The following is a 26,487-nucleotide window of genomic DNA, read 5'->3' as shown; positions in this document are numbered from 1 at the left end:
TAGTTTTAACAGATGTGGAAAATCAAGTAAGTCAATTGAGATATTAGCCTTAAATTTATCCCTGATTTAACTTTGTTCAACTGAGTTATCAGGATTGAACTTGGCATTTTATCTTTATACATAACACACAAGACATGTTCAAAACATTTTTATTTTATTAATTTACACATGAAAATTAAAGAATTATGTTGATACAGTTTTTGCTTCCAGACTTCCATCTTTTGCTTCCAGACTGCCCTCTTCAATAACCTGCAAAACATCAGTGTTTGGGGGGGGGGGGGGGTTAAGTATAGTTTCATTCTCTCACCACACCCTGTACATTCTCCCCTTCTGCTGTACTATACTTGAGCAAGGATAGTATACAGCAAGAAGTACTACTGCCTTTAAAATTAAACAATATCAATTAAAAACACTTTCAAACCGGTTTATAAGAACCAGCAGAACCCTGTTTATCCTATCTAACTGGGACTGGGCAGGGGTGGCGAGTTATATGGGCCTATGGTGCCCGGGCTCCAGCAATATTCAGGACCTGGAACCCAACTCCACCAAAGCTTGGGGTTAGGTCTCTCCCCCAGCCCCGCTTGCTGCCCACGTGTGCCTCCCCCAAGTGTCCCATGGTCCCCACTTGCTGCCCCCGTGCGCCTCCCGAGGGCCCTGGAGCATCCCTGCCTCAAGCAGGTGGCTGCCCCCCTGCAGCTCCCTTCTACGCTCTGATCTGCTGGCTCCCGGCATCAACTGCTGCCGCAGGGTCCTAGTACCCGCCATCCACTAGTGCCAAGGCAGACTGACCCTGACCCTGCCCTTTCGCCTCGGACACTTCCCTTTTCCGGCGGGACCCTCCACCAGCACAGGGGCCCCCCTGCTCGCAACCACCACTCCTGCCCCCTACTGGGCAAGGGGCAGCCCCATCCCCCACCGCCAGTGAGGCTACAGTGAGGGGCAGCAGCAGGGGAGGAGGTGGACATGTGATGGCAGCCTCCCCTCCCCCCCAGTCACCCACCACAGGGGAAGCGAGGGGGATTCCTGGACCTGAGAGGGGCCCTAGGAGCACGTGCAGTGACATTGGGGCGAGGTAAGCGTGCGGCCAGGAGGGAAGAGGGGGACCCGGGGCAGCCTGCCTGCACCCCAAACTCCTCAGCCCCGGCCCTGCCCCACCCCAGAGCCCATACCCCCAGCCAGAGCCCTCACTCCCCTGCACCCCAACCCTCTGCCCTAGCCCTGAGCCCCTCCCACCCCCCAAATGCTTCATTCTCAGCCCCAGCCAGAGCCCTCATCCCCCCACACGCTAACTCTCTGCCCCAGCCCTGAGCCCCCTCCTGCATTGTGAACCCCTCATCACTAGCACCACCCCAGACCCTCACATTTTTATATTATTTTAAAAAATATATATCTGCTTACAAGGCAGGTGCGGGGGGGGGCAGGACTTGGAGCTGTTCTGGGCACCACCAAAAATTATACAAACCTGCTGCCCCTAGGACTGGGGCCAGATCAGATAATCAAAAATCAAGATAAACCAGAGAATGGAAAAGTGCAATGCTTCAGCGGCATCTAGCGGCCACAGGAGAGCGTGCACTGGTTGTTCGGTTAATATGGATAGTGGAGGGTCAGATAAATGGGTTCTCTATTGTACGATATTTTAGCCTTGAGCATGCTTCTTAATTAGCGGATTGTGGAACAGATGTGATATGCTTTTTCTCTGCTGCTATTCAAACAGCAAGCAGAATATTGGCTTTGGAGTTTTAAGAGTCTGAAAATTTTACTATTTAATCTTTACCAAATTTCCCCAAGTTTAGTTATATCTAGATGTTACAGTAGGGTTCCACTTCCTTTATTCCATGAACATGGTTTTTGTATTTATTCAGCCACTGTAAATGCTTCCTTCGACTGGCTTCACTATTACTTTCTAGTCCTCTCTTCCAGATTGAATGTTAACAGGAAACTTCCTTTCCTTACACCAGGCACATTTTACTTTTTAGAACTCTTTCCGGTTACCCTCACATTTAATTTAATGCAATCATTTCCCCTTTTGGCTTCCATTAGCTTCTATATAGGCTCACCCCTAGTATCAGCTTTCTTCCTTGGACGCGAGTGAAAAAATTGACTCATTTGTCTTGTTATACATGAGGCACAAAGCTCCTGTATTTGTTTTTAACCCAGATGTCTGCATACAGTTAGAACATTAAATTGCTTTTTTTCAGTTTTACTTGTATTTCAAGTTCATGCTAAATCTTCATTTCAGATTCCACATATAACCTTAAACATGTAGAAAAATAAAAATACAAAGATGCTAACATTCTATTTTCCTCATCTTTTAGAAATTTTGAAAAATGTCAATTCTTTAAAGTTACTTAATAAGAGCTTACAAAGAGTCTATTCACGTGAGGGAAGGGAGCTGAAGGAGACTCCGCCAGTTGGAAGGCATAAGATGCACTGTCCTAGGGTTGGGGGTTCCACGACCACCACTCCCAAGAGAAGGAGGCGGGTGGTGGTGGTCGGGGACTCTCTCCTCAGGGGGACTGAGTCATCTATCTGCCGCCCCGACTAGGAAAACCAAGAACTCTGCTGCTTGCCAGGAGCTAAGATTCGCGATGTGACGGAGAGATTGCCGAGACTCATCAAGCCCTTGGATCGCTACCCCTTCCTGCTTCTCCACGTGGGCACCAATGATACTGCCAAGAATGACCTTGAGCGGATCACTGCAGACTACATGGCTCTGGGAAGAAGGATAAAGGAGTTTGAGGTGCAAATGGTGTTCTCGTCCATCCTCCCCGTGAAAGGAAAAGGCCTGGGTAGAGACCGTCGAATCGTAGAAGTCAACGAATGGCTACGCAGGTGGCGTCAGAGAGAAGGCTTTGGATTCTTTGACCATGGGATGGTGTTCCAAGAAGGAGGAGTCCTAGGCAGAGACAGGCTCCAACTAAAGAAGAGAAGGAAGAGCATCTTCGCGAGCAGGCTGGCTAACCTAGTGAGGAGGGCTTTAAACTAGGTTCACCGGGAGAAGGAGACCAAAGCCCTGAGGTAAGTGGGAAAGTGGGACACCGGGAGGAAGCACGAGCAGGAGCGTGTGAGAGGGGAGGGCTCCTGCCTCATATTGAGAAAGAGGGGCGATCAGCGGTGTATCTCAAGTGCCTATGCACAAAGCCTGGGAAACAAGCAGGGAGAACTGAAAGTCCTGGCAAAGTCAAGGAATTATGATGTGATTGGAACAACAGAGACTTGGTGGGATAACTCCCATGACTAGAGTACTATCATGAACAGATATAAGCTGTTCAGGAAGGGCCAGGCAGGGCAGAAAAGGTGGGGGAGTTGCATTGTATGTAAGAGAGCAGTATGACTGCTCAGATCTCCAGTATGAAACTGCAGAAAAACCTGAGAGTCTCTGGATTAAAGTTTAGAAGTGTGAGCACCAAGAGTGATGTCGTGGTGGGAGTCTGCTAGAGACCACCGGACCAGGGGGATGAGGTGGACGAGGCTTTCTTCTAGCAACTCGCAGAAGCTACTAGATTGCACGTCCTGGTTCTCATGGGAGACTTCAATCACCCTGATATCTGCTGGGAGAGCAATACAGCTGTGCACAGACAATCCAGGAAGTTTTTGGAAAATGTAGGGGAAAATCTCCTGGTGCAAGTGCTGGAAGAACCAACTAGGGACAGAGCTCTTCTTGACCTGCTGCTCACAAACCAGGAAGATTTAGTAGGGGAAGCAAAAGTGGATGGGAACCTGGGAGGCAGTGACCATGAGATGGTCGAGTTCAGGATCCTGACACAAGGAGGAAAGCAAAGCAGCAGAATACAAACCCTGGACTTCAGAAAAGCAGGCTTTGACTCCCTCAGGGAACTGATGGGCAAGATTCCCTGGCAGAATAACATGAGGGGGAAAGAAGTCCAGGAGAGCTGGCTGTATTTTAAAGAATCCTTATTGAGGTTACAGGAACAAACCATCCTGATGTGTAGAAAGAATAGTAAATATGGCAGGTGGCCAGCTTGGCTTAACAGTGAAATCCTTGCTGATCTTAAACACAAAAAAGAAGCTTACAAGAAGTGGAAGATTGGAAAAATGACGAGGGATGAGTATAAAAATATTGCTCGGGCATGCAGGAGTGAAATCAGGAAGGCCAAATCACACCTGGAGTTGCAGCTAGCAAGAGATGTTAAGAGTAACAAGAAGGGTTTCTTCAGGAATGTTGGCAACAAGAAGAAAGTCAAGGAAAGTGTGGGCCCGTTACTGAATGAGGGAGGCAACCTCGTGACAGAGGATGTGGAAAAAGCTAATGTACTCAATGCTTTTTTTTGCCTCCGTCTTCACGAACAAGGTCAGCTCCCAGACTACTGCACTGGGCAGCACAGCATGGGGAAGAGGTGACCAGCCCTCTGTGGAGAAAGAAGTGGTTCAGGACTATTTAGAAAAGCTGGACATGCACAAGTCCATGGGGCCGGAAGCGTTGCATCCGAGAGTGCTAAAGGAGTTGGCGGATGTGATTGCAGAGCCATTGGCAAAATTATCTTTGAAAACTCATGGCGATCTGGGGAAGTTCCGGACGACTGGAAAAAGGCTAATGTAGTGCCCATCTTTAAAAAAGGGAAGGAGGAGGATCTTGGGAATGACAGGCCAGTCAGCCTCACCTCAGTCCCCAGAAAAATCATGCAGCAGGTCCTCAGGGAATCAATTCTGAAGCACTTAGAGGAGAGGCAAGTGATCAGGAACAGTCACCATGGATTCACCAAGGGCAAGTCATGCCTGACTAATCTAATTGCCTTTTATGACGAGATAACTGGTTCTGTGGATGAAGGGAAAGCAGTGGATGTGGTGTTCCTTGACTTTAGCAAAGCTTTTGACACTGTCTCCCACAGTATTCTTGTCAGCAAGTTAAAGAAGTATGGGCTGGATGAATGCATTATCAAGTGGGTAGAAAATTGGCTAGATTGTTGGGCTCAACGGGTAGTGATCAATGGCTCCGTGTCTAGTTGGCAGCCAGTATCAAGCAGAGTGCCCCAAGGGTCAGTCCTGGGGCTGGTTTTGTTTAATATCTTCAGTAATGATCTGGAGGATGGTGTGGATTGCACCCTCAGCAAGTTTGCAGATGACACTAAACTGGGAGGAGTGGTAGATACGCTGGAGGGTAGGGATAGGATACAGAGGGACCTAGACAAATTGGAGGATTGGGCCAAAAGAAATCTGATGAGGTTCAACAAGGACAAGCGCAGAGTCCTGCACTCAGGATGGAAGAATCCAATGCACCGCTACAGACCGAATGGCTAGGCAGCAGTTCTGCAGAAAAGGATCTAGGGGTTACAGTGGATGAGAAGATGGATATGAGTCAACAGTGTGCCCTTGTAGCCAAGAAGGCCAATGGCATTTTGGGATGTATAAGTAGGGGCATTGCCAGCAGATCGAAGGACGTGATCGTTCCCCTCCATTCGACATTGGTGAGGCCTCATCTGGAGTACCGTGTCCAGTTTTGGGCCCCACACTACAAGAAGGATGTGGAAAAATTGGAGAGAGTCCAGCGGAGGGCAACAAAAATCATTAGGGGACTGGAACACATGACTTACGAGGAGAGGCTGAGGGAACTGGGATTGTTTAGTCTACAGAAGAGAAGAATGAGGGGAGATTTGATAGCTGCTTTCTACTACCTGAAAGGTGGTTCTAAAGAGGATGGATCTAGACTATTCTCAGTGGTAGCAGAAGACAGAACAAGGAGTAATGGTCTCAAGTTGCAGTGGGGGAGGTCTAGGTTGGGATATTAGGAAAAACTTTTTCACTAGGAGGGTGGTGAAACACTGGAATGCGTTACCTAGGGCGGTGGTGGAATCTCCTTCCTTAGAAGTTTTTAAGGTCAGGTTTGACAAAGCCCTGGCTGGGATGATTTAATTGGGGATTGGTCCTGCTTTGAGCAGGGGGTTGGACTAGATGACCTCCTGAGGTCCCTTCCAACCCTGATATTCTATGATTCTACCAAAAATTCCATACTGACAAAATCTGCAATCACATACACATATCATCCAAGTTCCATGATCTGTAGTGCCCCAGAGAAATACTTTTAATGCAACTCAGGCTTCCACAAAGTTCAAATGTTTTCCTTCTTACAAAAACAATTAGATTATTTAATTTATATTCTAATGCAGCATTCAATTTTTCTTAAGATTTGGCCTGGATTCCTTCCTTTAAATAAAATACGTTCTTGTATGTATCCTCCAATTATGATTATCTAACTTCTACAGTATGACACAATTCTATCTTTTACTTTAAGAAAAAGAAGTCATTAAAGCTGCGTATTTAGCTGCTACTTCAACTTACCAGTCTCCGAGACCTTTCCAGCAATCTTCGCCATACTGTGTGATGAGCCTGGAAAAAAGTGAATTACTTATAATTAAACTGAAATCAGGTCCTGTGGCAAATGTGAGGTAATATCTTTTATTCAGTTTGTGAGAGAGACAAGCTTCTTCTAGTCTGGGAAAGGTATGACTACACCAACACTGTAAACAAAACTAAAAATACAGGCAGTTTGATTGCTCATGTTGAAATTAGTTAATTTTTATTACGTTTCCAACTGGACAGGTATCTCTCTCTTGCACACTTGGATATTATCATGCAAACACACATATGAATAGTCCCACTGAAGTCAATGGACCTATTCACATGAATATATTTAAGCAAATATAGAAATGTTGACAGGATTGGGGTCTTCTTTATATCTTTTCTGGTGTAAAATGTATAAATGTCAAATGTGTCTTGAATATTCTGTTAACAGTCATAAGTTCTCTCCCTGCCCCTTTAAGCATAAAACATTCACTATTTCCTTAACAAGAATACAAAACTAGGTTACAAGTTGCACATCTTTATTTGCTCACCATAAAAGACGAACAATCCTCATTTTACAGAAACATTGTCAAAAGAATCTTTATTACATCAGGAATAGGCAACACTTAAACAACATCTACAAACTATTGTTAGCCATTACGCAAAAGAAGATGGAACTTCTCTTTCTCCGCCCCCCCCCACCCCCCGCAACTATAAAGAATCTACCAAAGGCTGACAAACAAGGGTAGCATCCTGATTGCCTATGCACATGGCCCATTGCATTCTAGAAATTAATCAAGTTTTAGAGAGGAGTATAAAAAAAATGTAGATTTAAACGAGCTAGGAACAGTGGGTGAACCACAAGGTGCAAGTTTCAGAGGCCAAACTTTTCTGATACCCAACAAAGTTCAATATATAAAATATTCCTTAAATTAGATTCTGTATATTTGTCTTCTTTATAAACCAGATATATTTCTTTTTTAGTAAATAATTTGTCCTGTTTCTTCAAGATAATTCTCTTGTTCTGTATTAGGTATTCTATATAATTAAAATAATGTACTGATTATGTTCCCCAAATTCACAGGAAATATAAAGGATTTTGTTTTCTGTATAAATGATCGATGCAGTTTTAATATGGCATAAGAAGGGAAATATTGAAAGTTATGAGCACTTAATCTATGCAAAGCTTGGAAATAACAATAGAAATTGCTTAATAAGGGAAGAGGAATTCCAAATAATAGTCCGGAGAATTCAGAAATACCTTCAAATTAATCAAACATAAAAAGACTCCAACAAAAAAGGATCAAAATGTGTTCTGAAGTTGAGCAAATAATTGGATTTCTCAGTTCATTCACCCTGAAATGATTTTTTTTCCTTTCACATTGGGTTGTTTTCACATGCTTTTCACCGTTTCCATTTTTTAAAAAAAGTTAACTAAATTTCTAATCTAAACGTCATTTCAAAATGAAATGTTGAAACTGAACTTTCAAAGTGGTCAAAACCAACTGTTTTGATTTTCAAAATCTCTTCCTCTTTTTTTTTTAAATATACAAAGAAATTATTTACCAAACAACAGAAATTTGTGACTAGTTTCAGTGCCCCAAAAATGCATTTTTCAATTAACTTACTATTCATCAAAATGATGTTGCCTTGCTCTAATTATACATTGCCATCTACTGGACACCAGCTGAAGTAGCAGAGAAACTATAAATTGAAAGCGAGAGCAACTTTTGGCCAGGGCCCAATAAAAAAATAAGACTGCCCTCCTCCAGCGAATCCTGAAACAGGATATATAAATTGAGATCACCATATGGGACCCTAGAGCTCACGGAATCCATGTGGGCTGCCTCTTTCCTTCTCCAGGGTTACAGCACTAAGAAGAAGAGTTGACCAAAACCACAGAGACACTGAAGAATCCAGAAGTGCTACAGATACCCAGAGTAGCCATGTGAAAGACTCTCAGAATGTAACACTTGATATGCCACACCTCCAAAACATTTCCCAAGCTATTGTTTTTACTAAGCATGACAATTTAAATGTGTGAAGTGGAAGACCTTTCAGACCACAGAAGATCAACTTTTCTGGCCGTTGCACGATAGGCCCCCGAAGGGAAAAGAAGAACACCCCCCATCCAAGGGTTAACAGGACTAAGCAGCAGTGAGATTTTGTTTCAGAGATTGTATCTCTCTTTCTGTTCTTTAACATTAACAACAATGTTATCTGATTGAGTCTACACTCTTTCACGTGAGATCTTAAGTAACCATATTTTGGATTTAAACGAAGGGCTTGTCTACATTTACAGGACTGTAGCTGCATTGCTTTAGCACTTAGTGAAGACACTACCTATGCCAACGGAAGAAGCTCTCCTGTCAGCATAGATACTCAATCTCCCCGAGAAGCGATAGCTATGTCAATAGTAGAAGCCCTCCCATTAACATAGCGCGGTCTACACCAGGCAAGTTAGGTCAGTTGGTTGTGTAGACCAAGCCTAAGTAAAGCAATATACATTCTCCTTTATAAGCCCAAGCAAAGTGGACTGACAGAGAAAAACAGTAACTTGAAGCAGTTACTTTTGACATTTTAAACATTCCCCTTTCATACCAAAACAATTCCAATAGTAGGGACCACATTCACAAAAATGCCTTAAGACAAGTGCATCCTTACTCCTTGGTGAATTATTTGAAGTGTGACAAATGTATTAAAGGCACTAAAGAACTGATAACTGAATATTATGATGTAATAAGAAATCTTGACAATTTGTTTTGTTCTCTGGTGTAAGTGCTTGACCTCAACAGTTGTCTTTATTAATTGCTTAGAAGACTGTGTATCTTGTGTTTAGCACACACCTAGAACATTTGCTGTATCTAAACTGGATTTATGAACTGTTGACTATATAGTGAGATTCTCGGTGAATTAATAAACTGTGGATTGATTAAGAATAATTAAAGTGTGCTGATCTGAGAAATGCTCCAAGGTAAAACTTGACCTGAAAAGAACCTAGCGCTCATTAGCAAGCTAGCGTTCCCTAGACTCAATAAAAAGTGGTTTCCCTAATTAAATTCTATGTCAAATTTGGCCTCAATGCTTCTCAAACTGGCAAATCTAGTTTGTTCAATTTCAGCTTTAAAAATCTAACTGGCACCTCTGCAAATTCATAAAATTGACCTCTCATTCACACTTACACCAGCAGTGTCAGCAGAGGGAAGTAGTGGTGAATTATAGAGGAGACAGAGAAGTACCCTTCCCAGCAATTAAGTGTCAGCCAGTGTTAGGGTTTATACACGTTAACAGACCTCTGTGGGGGGAAAAAAAAAATCACACTGCCCATTAACCACACCACACATTCTATGACTGAAAGGCTTGAGGTATCCGCTGCTGTTAAGTATTTTGACAATTTAAAAACCCCTTTTAAGCAAGACATTTCCTAAGTTTTTGCTTCTGCAATAAACTGCTCTCAGCAAAAAAATGAAGGCCATGAGGCCACTAGGTTGAGACCCCCAGATGATCTTGCATACATTAAAGGATTAGCCCGTGGACAGCTGATCTGGCTCTCATTAGGGGCAAAAGCTCCTACCCTGCTCTGCTGGCAACTGAGGCAGAGAAATTTGGGCTAATATAAGACTAACGGTAGCCCCCAAAACATAAGTAAACAATTTAGAAAGGTGTGCGTATGTGTGAGAGGAAGAGTGTGAGAAAAGAAGAAACAGGTGCTAAAACTGGAACTTGGCACTCCCCGTATAGATAGGGCCATGATGCACAGCATAAGCCAGAAGCTAACTAATGGAGGTTAGAAAGAACTTTACTCTATGGGCAAGATATTCCATAACTGTCACTACAGAGTTTTTTGCACCTGTTTCTGAATCATCTGGTATAGATGACTATAGACAGAACACTGAACTAGAGGAACCAGAGGTCTGATTCTGAATGGCAATTCTTATTTTCCACTTTGGAATGACGTGCAGCGAAATTTCACTCATTTAAAAGCGTTAATAGACAGTCTGCTGTTTCCCTTGGAGGAAACATTCTCAGTAACACACGAACAAGAAAAATGTGATGGACAATTATAGAACCTCTCCAGAAATGACATGAGTAAAATAACTGTACTGGAAGACAAGTATATTTTAAAAAAACAAACTAATGTCACAGAGCCTGGTCTGTATTAAAGAGTTTTGACTCAATATCTAAAATAGTGCCCGGGAAACCAGAGCCTTGACACTCCTAAAGTAATCACTCTCTGGGCCTTCCACTCGTCTACTTCTCACCTAGGGTGACTAGATAGCAAGTGTAAAAAATCGGGATGGGGGTGGGGTGTAATAGGTGCCTATATAAGAAAAAGCCCCCAAAATCAGGACTGTCCCTATAAAATCGGGACATATGGTCACCCTATTCTCAAAACAACTATGACAAGATATTGGCACTGCATATGCTAAGGATTTGAAGACATGTAAAAAGATTTCTTCCACTCCTTCCTGCCCTAAGCAAAGAATATTTGTACTGAATGCATTACTTACCTTTAAGTGAACTGGCAGAGACACACCCTGAAACCTTCGTATAGACTCAGACTGGCTGGTTTGGAGATTATGGGCTGCTGTCACTTCATACTGGAAGCAAAAACTTGTCCTCGGAATGTGAAGGCCTTCACTAATATCTACAAAGTCACCAAACCTAATTGGAGCACAATAAAACTCACAGTAAATGTACGTGTATAGTGGCATTACAAACATGATTATTTCTTTCTATCATCACTTAGAAAATGCCTATCTACAGAAAATTATAGTGAACCTCTGTCTAAACCAAAAGAGAAAACCCACACAAATCCCAAACCAAACATCCCACTACAGTTCAGCATTCTTGGTATCTGGGGAAGGAGTGCCCTTGAAAACTTCAGGTTCAGCATGTTTTCCTAACCTGAATAAGTAATTTAAAACTAGAGTCCAAAAGGCAGATCTTCAGCTGATGTAAACTGCCATAACTACAATGATTTTAATGGAATTATGACAATATGCAGGATCTACTCCCAAAAGCACACACTAAATGTCCACTAGAACTCCCTTGCCCTCGCGACACCGAGAATGTAAGTAACTGGGGGCACCAGCTGGGCTTTCTGGGGCAGGGGCGAGTGGGCGCTGGGGTGGCCGGACCTGCCTGTCACCCAGGGAACGGGTGGGCTGAAGTGCCTTGGGGGCTGTGTCGCTTGTGTGGCTGAATATGACTGCTCTACACAAAGGACGGCCTGCGTAGAGAGGGGTGGTTGTATTGTGTCCAGACTCACAAATGTCTCAGAAGAAAAACTGCTAGAGAGAAATGTGCATTTGTTTCAGCAGTTGTTGGCCCTCTCTGTACCAATATAAACCCATAGGTGTAATTTGAATGAAAGACCCTGTACAGAATCAAACTGTGTAATTTAAAATCCCCAGAGTGGAGCCTGGCATTGTGGGTATATATTATGTTCCTACTGTTGTGACACTGGTTCAAGGCACTGTCCTGGCAGCTGGATGCTGTTAAACATCCAATGAAGTGAGCTGTAGCTCATGAAAGCTTATGCTCAAATGAATTTGTTAGTCTCCTTTTCTTTTTGCGGATACAGACTAACACGGCTGCTACTCTGAAACCTGTTAAACAGATGTTTCACAGGTGTGTGAAGAGTATTGTTATTGTGAGTGCTGTCATTGAGGTCCAATGCCTGCTATTAAATTACGGTTTAACTTAGTGTTTTTCAAGAGCTTGGTTTACTAGTGGTGGTAAAAAAAAAAAAAAAAGACACAAACCCTGTAATGTTTTAATGATGTATCTTATATGGTGCAAATTCAGTATTGTCTCGTATATTAGTGATGCAGAATTTGAGAAAAATAATCTATCTGCTCTGATGTTTGTAAGCTGAAGTGTAAAATAATTGCTAAAACAAGCCAATAAAGCACTAATAAACAGGCTGCAGAGAACAGTCACGTACTGGCAGGGGAGGACTCGGTGACCTAGATAATAAGTCTTTCCATCTCTAATTTGCATGATTATTAATGACTAGAATAATAGCTTTATTGTCACTTATTCGGATGATATTGGAAGGTCCCCTTTTCTGAATTAGCAGCAAAGTCAGAAAGTCCTTCCTCTGCTAAAAGGTAGCATTTGGCAGTGAACGCTAAACATATTCTAAATAAAACTGCATGTTTTTAATGAGCTCAAACAGTAATATCATTAGCATTTTATCTGAAATATTTTTAATATGTAAATAAATTGTATGCAGAAACTTAATATAATCAAAAATCAAACTCAGTGAGACAAACCCTCTCTAAGTAGGAACCTTATTTGCTTAAAGTTGAGACAAAACTTATTTGACCTCAGAATAATCATTCTAAAAGGAAAAATTATTAGGAAAAAAACTGGTCTTTTTGTGTGAGAAGGTATGCAGATGAGTTGTAGTTTATACTGCTCTGAAGCATAAATTACAGTGAGCATTATTTATATTTCTTTCATTATGAATATAACCCAGTGTACTTTAGAAACCATATGCTGGGTCTGAGTGAAAGTGACTGGGGAGAAAGATACCTGTTTTGGACTGAAATAAGGAAAAAGAAGATTTAGGCTGAATATTAAGAAAAACTGCTAGATTTGTTAGAGAGCAAGTAGTCCTCTAAGGGAATTGGTGGAAGCCCTATTGCTTGAGACATTTTAAAACAAGACCAGACAAAGCATTAGAAAATATGCTGCATAAAAGAGTCACTGCATTGGCAGGATTTGGATTTTATTGACATAATACTCATTTCTCACTTCTATGATCTTTATTTGTTTTAGCCTTTGGTACAACCTGCCGGCTAAGGGCTGTATTGAGCAAAAAGTCAGCTAAGCATATTTTGTTGCAGAATCTCAATGGGCTTCAGCCCAAGGGCCAAAGCTGCCCTGTGAAAGAAAAACATTAAAAATGAAAATTGTAGTGGCCTTTTGTATTCAGTTGAACTTCCAAATGGCTAAAACAGATTCCCTTGTAATGTTTTGCCCAGTCATTGTACTCCTAGCTGCATTGGATCAAAGTTTTTAAACTCCATTTTGGCCTCATCCTGATCAACCAGTCAACAATGCCCTTGTTGCCAAGAAGGCCAATGGCATTTTGGGATGTATAAGTAGGGGCATTGCCAGCAGATCGAGGGACATGATCCTTCCCCTCTATTCTTCCCCCCTAAACTAATCCTAATCTGGAGTACTGTGTCCAGTTTTGGGCCCCACACTACAAGAAGGATGTGGAAAAATTGGAAAGAGTCCAGCGGAGGGCAACAAAAATGATTAGGGGACTGAAACACATGATTTATGAGGAGAGGCTGAGGGAACTGGGATTGTTTAGTCTGCGGAAGAGAAGAATGGGGGGGGGGGGGGGGGGGAGATTTGATAGCTGCTTTCAGCTACCTGAAAGGGGGTTCTAAAGAGGATGGATCTTCTAGACTGTTCTCAGTGGTAGCAGAACACAGAACAAGGAGTAATGGTGTCAAGTTGCAGTGAGGGAGGTTTAGGTTGGATATTAGGAAAAACTTTTTCACTAGGAGGGTGGTGAAGCACTGGAATGGGTTACCTAGGAAGGTGGTGGAATCTTCTTCCTTTTGAAGTTTTTAAAGTCAGGCTTGACAAAGCCCTGGCTGGGATGATTTAGTTGGGGATTGGTCCTGCTTTGAGCAGGGGGTTGGACTAGATGATCTCCTGAGGTCCCTTCCAACCCTGATATTCTATGATTCTACGATTCTATTTATTGCTTCAAGGAGGATTTCCCCCTGTCATATATCTGAAAACTCCAATGCTTAAAAATAAATAAATAAATAAAATAAATAATAATAATAAAAAGGAACGAAGATACCAACCCAGGAAAATATACAAAATGCAGGAGAATTTAAAAAAAACAACAACAAAAAAAACCCTTCACATCACACACTTCCTTCAAAGATCAGCCAACCCGTCTTCCCTTCTGTCCTCAGTCCCCACTCTGTGCTCTGCAAATATAGTTTTCCCAGGAAAAACACTATTTCAAAACTAGCCATCTCTGCAAAGATAGTAGGGAGTTTCCAAACCACAACCACCACTCATGGTAACACACAAACATCAAGTGGTCTGAATAGCATGCATGAGGTTAAACCAAAAATGGATCCTTTTACAGCTCATGGACTGACAAACATTTCTTCCCCTCTCAAGCAATTTCTCCCTTCACCAATCAGATTCCTACAACTTTCTTCTGCATTTCTTTCTTTTAACACCTGAAGCCAGTTCCAATCTGACTCCAGTGTAAACATAAGTGTAAGTAATGCAATGCTGACAGGACTACGGTTTGCCAAAACTGGAAAAGGAATGAGATTTTGCCATAAAAAGATTATCAGGAACATTTTAGTTTTTGTTTTAAAGTATTTTTCTTCTAATACAATAAAATTGCTAAAACTAGTTTTTAATTTAGAACCTTAATATAAAGCTTTTAAAGTGATGGGTTTTTTTCAGTGTTTACCATCAGTAAGAGATGGGAGGCAGGAGGCAGTGGGGGAAGGAAGCCCACTATCTTAAAAGCTTTCTGAAAAGTTTAATGAGCCCCCATCAAGAGTTAAATATAACAATAATGGTGCTGTGGAAGAACCTATATAGATCAGAATACAGCTAACCCAGAAATCAAAGTTTAATTAAAAATACATCACAAGTCACTTATCTTTTTTTCAGATGCATATAATTTTGCAAAGTAACTGGACCTTATTGTGAATCATTACAGAATAAAATTCAAGTTTTACTCACCTATGTAACTTTACTATACCTTCAGGATTTTGCGATGCTTTCTGTTCTATTGAATCCATTTTGTACCTTGAAAAAAAACCAGCACACTTCACAAATTTGTCAGATATAAAGTTACATATATGAAGAAGCAAAAACAATCAAGTTGCTTCATATTATTTTTGTAATCTATAAGGGTCTGATGCAGAAGCCCCCTGAAGTCAATGGGAGCCTTTCAGAACCTAATCCTTAACTCTACTATTAAGTTAATACGGGAAAAATAATGAGAAAAATCTTTGATCTATGCATCAAAGAAGCCTTTTTAATAATTGTGCTCAATATTCATAAGATTAGAAACAATTTTAAACCCTTACCTTTCATATTTTAAGGCCCTTTTGACATATCTCAAGAAAAGTATGTATGTCATGAATGAGCCAGTCCAGCTCAAAGCAGTTACATTCATTTTGTTTTGTGGAAAGAACATTTCAATAAAAATAAGCCTTTCTAGATACAAACATGTTAATGCCAGAGGGACCATCTGATCGGACCACCTGTGCAACAAAGGCCACAGAATTACACCCAGCTACCTTGTAATAAGTCCACTAACTTGTGTTTAGCTAAAGCATAATTTCCAGAAAGGCATCTAGCCTTGATCTGAAGACATCAAGTGATGAAGAATCCACCACTTCCTTCAGTAGTTTGTTACAATGATTAAACACCCTCACTGCAGAAATGTCTGCCTAGTTTCTAATTTGAATTTGTCCAGCTTTAACTTCCAGCCACCGGGTGATATGCCTTTCTTCACTTGATTAAAAAAAAGGAGTCCATTAGTATCCATTATTTTTGTCCCACAACTATGGGGTGCGAAAAGAAAGGCACAGAGAGGTAAAGCAACTTGCCTGAGATCACAAAGTAGATCACGGCCAAGCCAGGGATAAATCCCAGGCCCTGGTCAGTACCCCATTTATAGGGCACTTCGTTTTTGTGTTTTATTTTATTTTATTTTTCACAGGAATTGATCAGTGTTTATCACAACAACAACAACAGAAACAGGTGAAGATCGGTGGAAAAAACTAGTAAAAAAGTATTCAGTAGATTAATGCTTTGATTAACGAAATTCAGCGTGGTTTGCTGCAGAACTAAAACAGAACTCAAAACACCAGGCCATCTCTGAGTTTAAGAAAACAATACCTCTCCAATCCCCAAATAAAACTTTTCATTTGAACAAACAGTTTACCGCTGTAGACTTAGAACTAATAGCCTATAAATATTTACATTTAATAACTGGGCCCTACCATTTGAGGGTATACACTCAACTTCATCCTTTTCTCCTGGTTTTTGTTTGTTTTTTTTAAACTTTAATACGCCTTGTTTTCTGAAATGTATTCTGACACATTTTTGTTTTCCTCCCATTTTTGGGTGTCAGCTCTTTAAACAGCATCTGCTAACAGCTTGAAATGTGTACGAAGTGGATGTGAGATTCATTAGTACATTCAGATGCACACACACTTCAGAGCTTGTGTGCGTGCCTGTTTGTTTATTGTGTGCATCTTCTAATCGAATACATAGCCTTACTTCAACAGACAGCTTTGCATATACACACACAGACTAATGCATTATCATAATACATATATCTCATGCAATGTATTGTATTTTCCTAATAAAACAAGTTATTTTTATATATTTGAATGATACAAAAGTAAGGTGAAAGTCGGAAAAAACAAATAATCCTTTTTGTAAAATCTGCGATTTTTCTGGTAAAAATCGGTTTAAACTGAAAATGAAGGGGCTTACCTATCTATTAGGTCACACTGCCTCCCAGGTAGTTGGGTGGAGTGCCAAGCATAGCCAGTCACCTGTTAACCAAGGCTGATGGTAAAATGTAATGGTATTTAGAGGATAACTTACTGGATTCACATGTTGAATTTGAATCTCTCAATACAGAGATGTGCTGTATAGACCAAAAAACTTAAAAGAATAAGCATGTGAGGAATCTAATCACGAATAATATGGTGAAAGAACTTTAAGAATGTCAAGATATCACTATTTTGATACTAAATACAAAATCTCATAACTGTTCCAAGTTCTTAAATACCACTCAGTTATACACTATAGTGCCACTTAGTGTACGCATTTAAGAGGAAAACTTAGTGTACATTAGTTTAGCTCTACTGAAGTCAGTGGAGCTACACTAATTTACACTGAGGATCTAACCCTCCATACTTCAATTGTCACATTTTTAAAGGTTATATTTCCTTTCGCAATCCAATTTGGTCTTTCCTATTTTTGTTTAAATCTGAAATAAACACTGACCTGTTATGCTGAAACATTTCGAATGCCACTTTTGCGTCAACGTGCAATGTTTCAAATGGCAGATCTTTGTGAATTAGATTGTATGCTTCTTTTGTAAGAGAACGGAAGTTGTCCTTAAAACAAAAAAGTAGACTATGTTACCCCTGTTCTTCAGCTGCTCTTTAATACACATTGTATGTATAAAAAACATTGTAACAAGCAGTAAAAATGGTAAACAAACAAACTTTTAAGGATACTCATAGCAGATCTATAAATTCCTATAAATATATCTATCAGCAATAGGCATGGTAATGATTACTGTTGGTAGGACATTACAGTTATTTTAAATGGGAGTGGCCCCTGCCATTGAAATCAATGGGTGTGTTTTCATTGACTTCAATCGATATTGCATCAGGCCCAAAGAAAATGGGAATTCCTTATAACCCACGCACTCCCATTTCCAAATTTTTAGTGAGACTTCTAATTCATTGGAAGAGCTTCCACAAGCTCCTCCAAACATACTATATGCATAGACATGATCCTGCCACTGCTGAACACTAATCTGGCTAATCCCTGGCTAGTTTTCCAGCGATCAATCAAAATCCCACCTGGAAGTGCCCTCTTTACTAACAAATTCAAAAGAGTGGACGTTACTGATACATCAATAAATACAGAACTGATTGCCCACTCCAAAAATCAAACTTCAGTACTCAGAAGACATTTGCAACAATCAAAATATTTACTTGATTGAGAACCTGAAGATGACTCACAACTACCTTAGAAAGTTTTTTCAAAGTGGGCAAGTTAAACTACAGCTTGCACTGAAGTGAAATTCTGTATTTTGTTAACATTGCCCCCTTAGCCATACATCTTTTTTTCCCCTCTTCTGGTGAGCATGCATTATAAGAACAAACACCTGCCCAGTGAAATATATTTGTTTTCACTTAACCTCACAAGAAGTCATGAGGCTTGATTAAAGGTCTAAACAGCTTTGAGCCCTCTGCTTAAACATGCCATATAGATGCAGACTATTGAGGACAATTACAGTTTAATATTTAGTACACTCGTAATATTTCTAAGTAAGCATATATCACCTTCTCCATACTTGGAGAAAAAAACTGTGCTAGCTACAGCCATCTTTAATTTAATGGGGCTCCACATGGGGGCAGAGGTTTGCCTGCGGTAGTCAGGTAATAGGGGTCTCTAAACTGTTGCCACAGTAAAGCAAGACTGCTCCCATTTTAAAAAAAGAGAGGTCACCGAAACAAAGGAGGAGTAAACTATGATACACCTCTACCCCGATATAACGCAGTCCTCGGAAGACAAAAAATCTCACCATGTTATAGGTGAGACCATGTTATAACGAACTTGCTTTGCCCCCCTCCCCATTCCTTATTTCCTGACCGCCCCCTCCAGAGACCCCCATCCCTAATCACCCCCAGGACCTCATGCCCTACCCATCCCCCTGCTCCCTGTCCCCCGACTACTCTGACCCCTATCCACAGCCAACCCCAACAGGCACTCAGCAGCAGCGGCGGGAAGCAGAGCAATGCGGCCCCAGCCCGCTCCACTCCGCCAACTCCCAGCGGCGGCACCCCGCTTCCCACTCACCTGCGGCAGGAAGCGGAGCGCCGCGTCTGGGAGCTGGCAGAGTGGAGAGGGCTGGAGCCGGGCTCCTCCACTGCTGGTGAGTGCAAGGGGGATCCCTTCCCCCAAACCCCCTCCCCCGAGCGACATGGCCAGTGCGAGGGAAGTGGAGCGGGCTGCTCCTGGCCCCCCGCTAATCCCCCGGGCGATTCTGGGACTGCGGGTCCCCCAAAAGTGCCCCCCCACAGCTCCCGCCTCCCAGACCCTTTGGGGGTGGGGGGGGGAGCCTCTAACCGCCCTTGAGATCCTCTGCCCCTTTTCCAACCCCTCAGCTCCAGCCCGGCACCCTTAATATGCAGCTCAGAGCAGCATGTCAGAGCTTTACCGTGTTGTATGCGAACCCGCATTATATCGGGTCACGTTATATCGGGGTAGAGGTGTAATGACTTTTCAGAAGATAAATTGTACTTACTTCTGTTGGTTTCCAGTCATCAAGCCTGCTGTCCAAAACAACATCATAACAGAAAGCTCCAGAGATCACTGCAGAGCCAGAGAAAATGCTGTTATTTGTAACAAAGTATACATTTTGTTTCATGGCCTCAACATTTTTACAAAAACATTACTAGTCTGAATAAATAAGGGCCAAAACAAGGCTGTTTCTGTTATAGAAATATAGCAAGGATCACAAGCTGAAATCTGTGGATTATAATCACAGCTGGACAGTTTGGGTTTTATAAAACCCAAATGACAGATTCTGTTTGTTTCTTAAATATTCACCCCAAAAATATGTTCCAGGTATTTACAGTTTTTATAAGAGCATGGCAGTCTGTACCCACTCATCAAAACAGTTTTTTTCTGGATAAGTATGACATAAACTCAGGCCCTCCTCCTCTCTGAAGTATTTCTGCACTTTTCACTTGTACAGATGATTGTATTTCTGAAAGGTGCCAGCCAGACAGAATATAATATTGAAGTCATTTATTTATCCACAGAGGAGGTAACACAGGCAGCAGCAACACCATTTCAAACTCTGACAACATACTGAGGTAGGAGGAGACAGCATGGTCTCCATGCACATTTATTCAGTCCTTGGCCTCTCTGCCTAAAAGCCATTTGGAGTTATGGTATGTTATTGTCAAACCTGACAGTCAGTCTACCAGCTTCACACGTATCAAACACCTAGGGCTCGTCTACATGAAGACTTTGTGCGCAACAAGCCAAGGTGTAACTGTACTGTGCACTAATCTGCCCCACACGAAGTCACGGTGAGGACCCTGCTATGGCACACTAAAAGTTTCATAGTGCACTTTGACGTACTGTCAGATAGCCAACCAATTTCAGGCTTCGCTTAAGTAGCCCAAGGATGAAATGCTCTCTTTCCAGCAGTCTGAATATATATTCTTAACAATAAATATGAAAACCTTTTGCTTATGTCAATTTAAAATTGTAAAAAAATTCAGACTACAGATTAGCAGAAATTGTCAAGGCTCTTTGCTATTATGCTTAACTATTACAATAGTCCCCCAATATAACTTGATATTTTACATGAGTAAACAACGTTAAAGGAAATTTCACACAAACATCAGTTCATCATATCTGACACTGGTTGCTTTAGCTTATCATACAAGGTATAATTTAAGGTCCTTTTCCTCATCTTAAAAGCCCTAAATGAGCTTGGAGCCAGTTATGTCAGAGACCTCCTCTATTTCTGCACTCTGACAAAGCAGCTGTGATAAGCAAAGACACTTCCAACTGAGGCGAGACTACACCTCAGACCGGTCTGGGTCACTGTATCCTTAATGGAGGGTCCAAAACTGTAAAACTTGCTGCCAGCAGAAATTAGGCTGCGTCAGTCTTGCCACTTTCAGGACATGGTGCAAGACCACTTCTTCATGCAGGCATTCTGGGTGGGATTTCAAGTGTTCAGATAAGCAATTCTGAAATCCCAATTATTACAAGCACATTAGTGATGTCACTCCAACATCACTAGATGTTAATGTCTGACCCTTGAAATGATGAGGGAAAGGGGAAGAGAGAAGGTACAACTGGGCTGTACTCCCAGAGTACGCATTCCTTGGACATAAAATGAATGTCTAGAGCACCCAGACATTACAGTGACACATTTTAGAAATGCAGGAATAATAAATCCCTCTCATCAGTAGGAAAGAGAGCCCCTAAATGTGCTGGAATGCACCTGAACTGGGTCTATGCAAGCTTATCAACAAAAAAAATTTATATCACCTGGCACTTCTGGAGCTCTGATCAGACTGACTGAGTATTCATCTTTGAATGCCTGCTTTAACACACATGCCATGATCATGGCACAGGAACGCCAATAGGCCTGTAATAAAGAGCATTTCAAACAAAATTTACTATACTGAAGTTGCCAATTCATGACAGACTAGTTCAGCTATTGATTCAAATAGTGACTCTTCCTTTAAAACTGAATCCCTCATAAATTTGCTAGTTTCCATTGTGCATTAGTATTTTAATAAAATATAAGTATTTTATTATTTATACAGTGCTACAAACATAAGCTTTACAAAATAGAACTCCATGTTCACCCTTTTGGAAGAAGCTTTGAATCAACAGTCCTGATCTTTCAATAGTCCACCCATGTGGCTCTAACTGCAGGATCAGGTTCTAAGAGACAGGTCAACTGATAAAGAAAAAGGTAAAGGTAAAGAAAGGTGAGAAAATAAGGTATAAAAGATTTCCGGAAAAAAAAGTATTTCAAGGGAGGGATCTGAAAGAGGATGGAGAGAATATCTTGCAGACTGTTCAAGTTGCAGGAGGCAGCATGAAAGAGAGTGGAGAGAGCATGAGAAGGAGATAAAGGGAGAAGCATGGAGGTAGGGATGCAAGTAGTAGATCAAGAGAGAGGAGAATTAGCAGCAAGTGAAGAGAGGTGTAGCGAGGTGAGATTATAGAGGACCTTGAAGGTGAGGATAGGAAGTACTAGTTACTATGTATCTATATCTTCAGGCCTAGAGTAAGTTCTAAAGTTTACAGTATTTCAAGAAAGGGGTTGAACTGGAACAGTACACAGTGATTTTGCAAGCTAGTGCTTTGCCCCAGTGACTGCATTTTGTGGTCTAAATTTTCACTGAGAAATAATCAAGATACTAACCCCTTATGGATGTGAAGATAAACTTCAAAATGTGAACCAGATGTAAACTAATGTAGTGTCCACTAATCAAGTGTTTACTGGAGTCTTTAGACAACCTGAAACAACAACTCTGATGTCTGAACTGACAGTTTAAACATCAACATTACCACCTATATTATTCATGCCCACGGAATTCAAGGAAACAGATGGATGTGGAACTTGAGTTGTAGGGTGGCGTTTAGGAGCCTACCACGTATTTCTTCCAGTGCGACCCTGTTTTAAAGCAGAGGGAACACTAACCCAGCTTCCCAGGTGCTCCCAAAATATAAATATAATAATGTAACAAAAAACATTCCTAAATTGCAAACTAGGATTTTACCTGAATTCTTAGAATTGATGGATCAACTACATAAATAAATATATTTGGTGAAAGCAATAGATACTTACATGTAGTGACAAATCAATTCTTCTACCATATTTGAGCCAGTATTAATGCACTAAAGACATATTACAAACACAACTACTTCTGCTCCTCCTTTCCCTGTCTGGAACTGTTCATAAACCCTCTTTCCCTCTATATAATGTAGAATCTTTAGTGTAGGATTAGTAGGCTATAAATTTGTTACAGAAATTTAGACTAAACTTATTTTATGCATCCTACTATACTTTCAGTAAAGTTTTTCAACATGGTTATTCCCAGCTACTGCAGTGTCAATCTTGTTCATATGCAGCTTGATGGAAAAGGTTTCTTAATATCTTAATTTTCAGGCTTTAATACAACTCTTGGTTTCTCTAGAGTGCAGACTAAGATTTTGCTTTCCTATACAGGTGCAAAAATTGGTGGAGATAGTAGACTGTCCAAACAGCAGCAGAGATGAAGCCAACAAAAAATGTGTGATTTTAACAACTTGCATTTTCTCATGTAACCAAAAGAGCTAGAATTTCATTCATTTCATTCAAACTAAGGCCCTAACCTACTCATTGAAGTCAATAGGAAAAACGTCAATGACTTCCTTGGGAGTTGAATCAGGGATAAGACAGGAAAAACTGCATAAAGAAATAAGACGCTGACTTACCTTGTTCACTTCCTCTGGATTTTCATCTTTGAAAGTAAGAAACTGAATTTCACATGATTTGGTCAAAGGCCGATACATGTCCCAAAGCTCTCCATCCACAAGTGCCAGTACTGATTTCTTACAATGCCATTCACTTAAGTCTAAAAAAGAAGTGAAAGAATTCAAGGCAGTGATCAACAACCCTCTAATATAGCTAAAATTTGCAATTTAGAGTTCTAAACTTATCATACCAAAATGCAAGAGTCATTGCTGGAAAAACCTTTGTGCGGGAATACTATCAGAATCCATGGAAATTAACTTTTTCCTTAAATCCCACTATCTGTACAAACTGAAATACTATGATTGTATGTATTATTACCTGGACCACTACGTTTGTCTTTACAATGACCACAATAGTAGTATGTGCCAGTTTGGTTGGTAAATACATTTATCAGCAAAGTGATTTTGATACACAATGGAACAGTTTGTGATTCCATTTACTTACGCATGGCACAATTGTATGGAGTAGACAAAGCTTTGTTCATAACAAATGAAGTGCCAGGATGAGATTTGCCAACATATTTTACTTCAATCTTCTCAATTCGTGGATAGAGAGACAACTGTCTCTCTTTCTCCTTAGTGAAGAGTTCATTACGCATCTGAACAATCTCAGCTCTTGACAGTTGAGAAGCAGGAGCTGTTGAAATAAACCCTGGAAAAAGAAGTGACTTAACTAAGCAACATGCAGCTTCTCAAAATATTTCACAAACAGATATAAACAGACTGATTAGCATAGTCAATAAGTAGAAAAACATGAGCCACTAACTCAACAAACCTTTAATTGTAATACAACTGTATCCATATTGCAATGCAACTAACTTCCAGTTCACACTTAACATTTGTAATAATCACTCATTATGCAAAAACCAGACCCTAAATATTCAAAAGTTAAACAACATAGAAATAGAAACATAGAAAGGCTAGCCTTTAAATAGAAAGGCTCAGCACAAACCTAAAATCTTACTTGTAATCTTTCAGACTCTGTATTTGAGTCTATCACAAGCCATGATTGCATCTGTATCTCTCTCTACTTTCTCCTCATGAATACATAAGAGGAATTGTGGGATAATTTTTTCTCAAAAGAACTTGTGTTCTGATCCTGTATGAAAAATCCTTGCTGCATCATGTCCTGTAAACCACCCCCAACTGCAGGAGAATAACCTGATGTTTTAAAAGAACACAAAAATCCAGGCATAATTAGTTTAACTATGCAATGGTGCCCATGAGGAAACATTCCTTTCGGACTCCTACAACAATTGTCTTACATCATGAAATCCGAGATTTGATGACCCACACCTTAGCATGAATAACTACAAAAATTATTGTCCATATTTATCCAGAGCCATTTTTAACTCAATGATTATAAATAAGAAGCACCTCAGATCACTAAATTAAATACATTAGCTAAGTCCAAGCCTTGCAAAGTTATAAAAATTTACCAGCTGACATCTCAGCCTTTACCATAATAATTTTCTTGCCTATTTAAACAAATTTACTTGTCCCACATAACTGAATTTTGCAAGCTTTTGTTTTTAGTAACAAACATCTCATTTTATTTTAAAATATGAATTTTATTATTTATACAAGTGATTCTGCATGCACACACACATCACATGATTTCCAAAACATTTCACATTCTGTAGTCCACGAGGAAATGATCCATGGATCACTGGTGATCCACAACAAAACAAAACATTTTGGAAATCAGGCACGGGGGGTTGGGAGAATATTACTCTTACAAAAAAACCTGCACAATACAAGAGCTGCTTCCAAACCCCTAAGTTAAAACATTGTGCCTAGACAGGTAAACCACAGAGTTATAACCGAGGCCAGGACCACACTAGAAATTTACCTCGATATACCTACATCTCTTGGGGGTGTGAAAAATCCACACCTGTGAGACATGTAACTACACCAACCTAACCCCCAATGTAGACTGTGCTAGGTCAGCACAAGAATTCTTTGGTCAAACTAGCTACTGCTTCTCGGGGAGGTAGATTAACTACAGCAACAAGAGACGGGAGTGGGGGAGGGAAGCCAGGCTCCCGGCAGGGAGATTCATGCCTGGTGTCTGGTCAGCTGCTCCGTTCCTGGCAGCAAGCGGGGAGCCAAGAAGCCCGGCTAGGGAGCCAGGAGCTGGCTTTCTTGTCCATTTCACAGCTCCAGCACAGGTAGTGTCTATGGTCACTACACTACAGACCTGTATAACTATGTCACTCAGGGTACGTCTACACTACCCGCCGGATCCATCCAGCGGGGATCAATTTGTCGTGTCTAGTCTAGATGTGATAAATCGACCCCCGAGCTGTCTCCTGTCAACTCCTGCATTCCACTGGTGTGAGAGGTGCAGGAGGAGCCGGGGTGGGGGTGGGGGCGGCAGCAGTCGACTCACTGCGGTGAGGACACCACGGTAAATTGATCTAAGTACCTCAACTTCACAGAGCTGAAGTTGCGTAACTTAGATTGATCCCCCCCAGTGTAGACCAGGGCTCAGTGGTGTGAAAAAATCTATATGCCTGAGCAATGTAGTCATACCAACCTAACCCGCCCCCCCCCCCCACACACACACACACGAGTGCACTATGTCAGTGGGAAAGGTGAGCTACAACCTCTCAGGGAGGTGGATTAACTATGCCAGGGAAGAGCATCCTGTTGGTGTAGAGCATCTTCATTGAAGTGCTGCATCATTTTAGTTGTAGCCTTGCCCTATGCCGAAGTGCTACAGAGGCACAGCTGTCGCATTTTAAGTGGAGACAAAGCCTCAGGTCAGCAGAGGGAAGGAACCTGGTGTTCACACCTACCACACTGCGGAAGCTATGCAAATAACACATAGCTACACCCAACCCCCAATAGTCAGTGCAGGGCCGGGGGGGGGGGGAGAGGTCACTGCCCTACTCCCTCCCCCCAAAGTGCAGGGCCCGGGGCGGGGCGGGGGGGCGGCGGCACTGCCCCTACTCCCGCGCAGGATCGGGGTCACTCACGGGCGTGCTGGCTCCGCAGGCAGCGGGTCGCCCAGCGCGCGGCCATGGCCCAGCTGCTGCTGCAGCGGCTGCTGCTCCCTGCGGCCTCCCCCGAGCGCGCGCGCGCACCCGCCGCAGGCTCCCCCGGAAACACGGGCCGCGGCGCAGGGATCCGACCGCTTCAGCCGCTAGGGGCGGGTGCCGAATGAGTCCTCGGCTTACCCGCCAGCGCTTGGGCGCGCGGCCCTGGACCGTATCCTTCCGCGGGGAGCGGCTCCCGAGCCTTGGCACGCGCGCACAGTCGCCGCGCTGCGCTGGAAACCCATTCCGGGCGAGAGTGGCGCCCCTGGTGTAAGGGGGTTCCCGCATGCAATCCCATTGCATAAGCAGGTTGCTG

At 41.9% G+C, this 26,487-nt stretch overlaps 1 protein-coding gene across 1 annotated transcript; it reads right to left on the bottom strand.

Annotated features, from left to right (window-relative positions):
* Positions 1-135: 135 nt before the first annotated feature.
* On the bottom strand, positions 136-26,255 carry MRPL39 (mitochondrial ribosomal protein L39). The gene is made up of 10 exons (XM_077819839.1): positions 26,112-26,255; positions 23,576-23,782; positions 23,092-23,231; positions 21,148-21,247; positions 19,379-19,446; positions 17,341-17,453; positions 15,052-15,117; positions 10,812-10,965; positions 6,298-6,345; positions 136-249 (listed from the first exon to the last, which is right to left on the bottom strand). The coding sequence occupies exons 1-10, from the start codon at positions 26,155-26,157 to the stop codon at positions 184-186; spliced, it is 1,008 nt and encodes a 335-aa protein (XP_077675965.1). The 5' UTR covers positions 26,158-26,255; the 3' UTR covers positions 136-183.
* Between the last annotated feature and the right edge of the window lie 232 nt (positions 26,256-26,487).

Source organism: Eretmochelys imbricata, chromosome 1 (assembly GCF_965152235.1).
Source record: "Eretmochelys imbricata isolate rEreImb1 chromosome 1, rEreImb1.hap1, whole genome shotgun sequence".
NCBI lineage: Eukaryota > Metazoa > Chordata > Testudines > Cheloniidae > Eretmochelys > Eretmochelys imbricata.
This window is presented reverse-complemented; position numbering and strand designations above follow the sequence as displayed.